The sequence below is a fragment of the Austrofundulus limnaeus genome, unplaced genomic scaffold (genome assembly GCF_001266775.1).
Source record: "Austrofundulus limnaeus strain Quisiro unplaced genomic scaffold, Austrofundulus_limnaeus-1.0 Scaffold155, whole genome shotgun sequence".
Taxonomy (NCBI): domain Eukaryota; kingdom Metazoa; phylum Chordata; class Actinopteri; order Cyprinodontiformes; family Rivulidae; genus Austrofundulus; species Austrofundulus limnaeus.
Window position 1 is genome coordinate 1 of NW_013952557.1, and position 3,880 is coordinate 3,880.

At 34.9% G+C, this 3,880-nt stretch overlaps 1 protein-coding gene across 1 annotated transcript in view; it reads right to left on the minus strand.

The window, feature by feature from the left end:
* Positions 1-53: 53 nt before the first annotated feature.
* LOC106523384 (sushi, von Willebrand factor type A, EGF and pentraxin domain-containing protein 1) overlaps positions 54-3,880 on the minus strand; it is a gene marked incomplete at its 3' end in the record, with an annotated part of 7,505 nt that continues 3,678 nt past the window's right edge. Inside the window, 2 exon segments of the mRNA XM_014016777.1 lie at positions 54-236; positions 729-917. Coding sequence (XP_013872231.1) covers positions 54-236; positions 729-917 — 372 coding nt within the window.

A 3,880-nucleotide genomic window follows, 5' to 3' on the forward strand; every position in this document is an offset into this window, starting at 1 on the left:
GTTTTATGGAGACACGTTAAATCAGAGACACAAAGGAACACGAGAAGATTTACTTTCACATGTTGAAAGGACGCCACTCCATTGTCCGTTTCCCAAACATTCCATTTTCTCGTTCCCTTCAATGAAGTATCCACGTCCACGACATTTAAATGTTACACTTTCTCCTTTACTCCAGTAAAAAACTCCTGACTGGGTGAGGAGTAGACCATCTGGCATCTCAGGAGTACTGCATTTTTCTGTTAAGAAAAACAAAGAATGTTTTACTGTCAAGTAAACCATACAGTAGTATGTCTAACACAGTAAAGCGTGATGCAAAATTTGGTTCAAATCACAGATCAATAACAGTAATATCAGCAAATCAATGCTTGCATTTTTGCACCTCAGATTAATAAAATTTACTGAAGAAATACAGCAGATTCACTGAAAGATGACTTGGAGAAATGTAGAAATATTATTGTGTTGTAAAAACTGCAGCCTGAGGCAGTAATACCACAGAGTAAATGTACCACGATGTTGACCAGAAATACAACTTTCTCTAAAGTTGCTCCATAAAAGTACAACCTTTACATGAGTTTTGTTCCACACATCTGTGAAAGAAAATATTGTCTAAATGTAAATTTGAAGTTAGACTATATAAACTATAAAAACCGTTACCTTGAGTTGTTATTTAACACAAACATGCTAAATAAATGTTAATAAAAGCTGCAGTTAAAATACAGAGAACATACCAGAGCAGGTTGGGAAGGGGTCCCTCCACTGTCCAGTTTCTAAACACTCAGTTTCTTCAGAACCCTCTACATCATAAGCTTCTGGGCAGAAAAACTTCAGCTTTTGTCCGGCCGTCGCTCTGTTATCTTTTGGTGGAAATCCCTTTATTTTGAGATGAGTAGCCAAAGCACCAACTTCACATGAAAGTGCTGAGAAGAACAGGACAAACATAAACAATGAATAAATATCTGGGTTCAAATGTTGGGTTTGTTAATATCCCAGTGTTTGTTATAAAAGGTTTTTAAACAGTTTAATGATAAATATCAATAACTATTTAGCCATAGCCTGGTTTAAACCAGNTTACAAGCATGTCTCCAATTTGTAATCGTTGTCAAGCTGCTATTGCTGACTTGACACACTCCTTTTGGTCATGTGTTCAGCTTCGCTCATTTTGGGAGAATATTTTTCACTTTTTTTCGACAGCTTTTGGAAAACAATGGGACCCAGAACCACTTATCGCCATCATTGGGGTCTCTAGTGTTATGCAGTTAGCCACTAAATATGAGAAAATTGCTGTCTTGTTTGGTACAGTGATTGCTAAAAAGTTGATTTTGAGACTTTGGAAAAAGGACTCTGTGCCCACATTTGATCTATGGTTGGGGGAACTAGCAAATACTTTACATCTGGAAAGATTGAGATATTGCAATGAAGATAGAATCGGTGTGTTTGAAAAAATATGGGGCCCTGTACTAAAATTCCTTCAAAAAAAAGACTGTTAATGACAGTGTTTAGCAACGTGTATAACCGTCCTTTTTATTCTATGCCTGTTGAATGATTTGGATCAATTTGTGGTGTATTCATCATATTGTCTTGACTATGTAAGTGTTTTCTGATGTGCCGATTTGTGCGGGTGGGTGATGGGTAAAAATCTGATCTATTATGTTAATGTTTGCATGTCAATTTGGAAAAATTCAATAAAAAATANCTTTACATGGGATGTGAACTGGGCTTATGTCCCCATAAGAAACAGTGGGTCCTCACCAGGCTGTGTAGTTTGCTTCATTTCATTGCTCCGACACTGCAGCAGCCACGTTCAGCTTTGAAACGTTTCTTTAGTTTGTTATTGTTAAGAGCTCACATGCTAACGTGACAGTTCACTCCTCCCGACACTAAGAAAACAGGAGGGGAGGAGTCAGCTGAGCTCCTGTGTAGCGGAGCACAGAGAGGGAGAGAGACGAAGTAAACAAACAAGCAGGAAAATGAAACTTATCGTCCTCATTTTTTTTACCGACCTCAAAATAACTTATCGTGCAATTAATTGATTTATTGARTATCGRGACAGGCCTAGTTGTTACTGTATTTAACTTTAACAATAACTATTTCTGTTATGAACTTTGCTCATATTCTCATACTTGTTCCCAAATACAAAACAAAACACTTTAACATGAAATCCTTTTTAAAACAATAAAATCTCAGTTCAGTCACTGTGTTACAGAATGTGAACATACTGTGGGCTGTTTCAATTCATCACACACACAGGTGTCACACAGGTACACTCTGAGACGTGTGTGTGTGTGTGTGTGTGTGTGTGTGTGTGTGTGTGTGTGTGTGTGTGTGTGTGTGTGTGTGTGTGTGTGCTAAGTGTTGTGTGTTGCTCTTCAGTGAGGACAAAAATGATTTCCAATAGTATAAATTTGTTTTTTGCTAAGTTTTGTTATGCTGGTGGAGATCTGATGATGTAAGCCTGTTCTGCAGCCACTGCAGCTTGTAGTATTTACAAGTTATTTACAGGTTCTATAAATATGAGTCACAATATGTTTTCTAAAAAATCCTTTTGATTAAAASAAGAAGTGAACACTGGTCTTTGCATCAATCATGGTTCTGTTATTTGTTCCTTTCTAACTTCAAAACAGAAGCTTTACTCTCGTCATATTAACTTTAGTTTTSAAATTTTACAAGAATTTTCCTTAAWATGTYAATTTGTCTGCAGGGATATTTTGACTTTGATACAGCATTTTGACTTTATTCTTGACTTTAATTTCAAAAGTAGGAAGCAACGGTAAACAGGCACTTTATTACCAAAATACAATAATACCAACTTTCTTTATCAAACCAAAGTATTTATCATCCTCCTGAATTAATTTGATAAGYTTTGCTTGTGAAGCTGAAATTCAAAACAGAAAAAGAAAAAATAAACAAATCTGATAAAAGTTAAAAGCTAAAGTTTGCAAAACAGCTAAAAGCTAAGACTGGAAAAAACAATGCTTCAAATTAAAAATAGTATAATGTTAGTTAAAAACAAAAAAAAAACAGTCTAAATGCTAAATCTAAAATTATTGAAACACAAGCTGAAAGCTAAAATTAGGAAGAAGAAAAAATATCTAAAATTAGTGCAAAACTTTAAATCATCTAAACAGAATTCAAAAGCTGAAAACAGCAAAAATAATAGCTAACGTCTAAAGTTAAAGGTTAAAATTAGCAGAAGAGTAGCTAGAAGCTAAAACAAATGGACTAAGTAGCTTGAAGCCAAAACTGTCAAAAACAATAGCAGAAAGCTGAAATGAGCTAAACAAAAGCTAAAATCTAAACTGAGTGGAACAGTAAAGGCTAAAAATATTGGGACTAAGTAGCTTAAAGCAGGGCTAMTCAACTGGCGGCCRGCAGGCCACATCCGGCCRGCGAGTGACCAAAGTTRMGCCCGRCAATTGGTTCATTCATRTCTTAAGCCCAAACTCCCGGTTTTCTACTTTAATTTATCCAAGTTCTTTTAGTRAAACATAGACKTGTTTGGTGTCTACAGAAACYTCAGAATCTTGTCTAGAAYCTGGTAAAAATATTTCTGTGCACACTCAAGACAGTTAAAACTACAAGTAGTTGAAAATAAAATGARGAAAGTGAAAATAAAACTGGTTTAAAAATTTYTCAAGTCAGAGATGTCAAAATATTATTTGTGTCTAATAGGAGGCAGAATGTGTTATTTTTGTTTTTGATAATGTTTAATTATCACTACTTTTATAGGGTTCTGTATGTTGTATTCACTATTAAATGCAGCAAAATAAACTATTTCATAGGTAACAGATCTTTGTAATATACATCATGTACTAGTCTTAACCACTAAGTTGAAACAGAAATTGTACGTTTATTCAAAAATTAGATCCAATCTGACATCTTC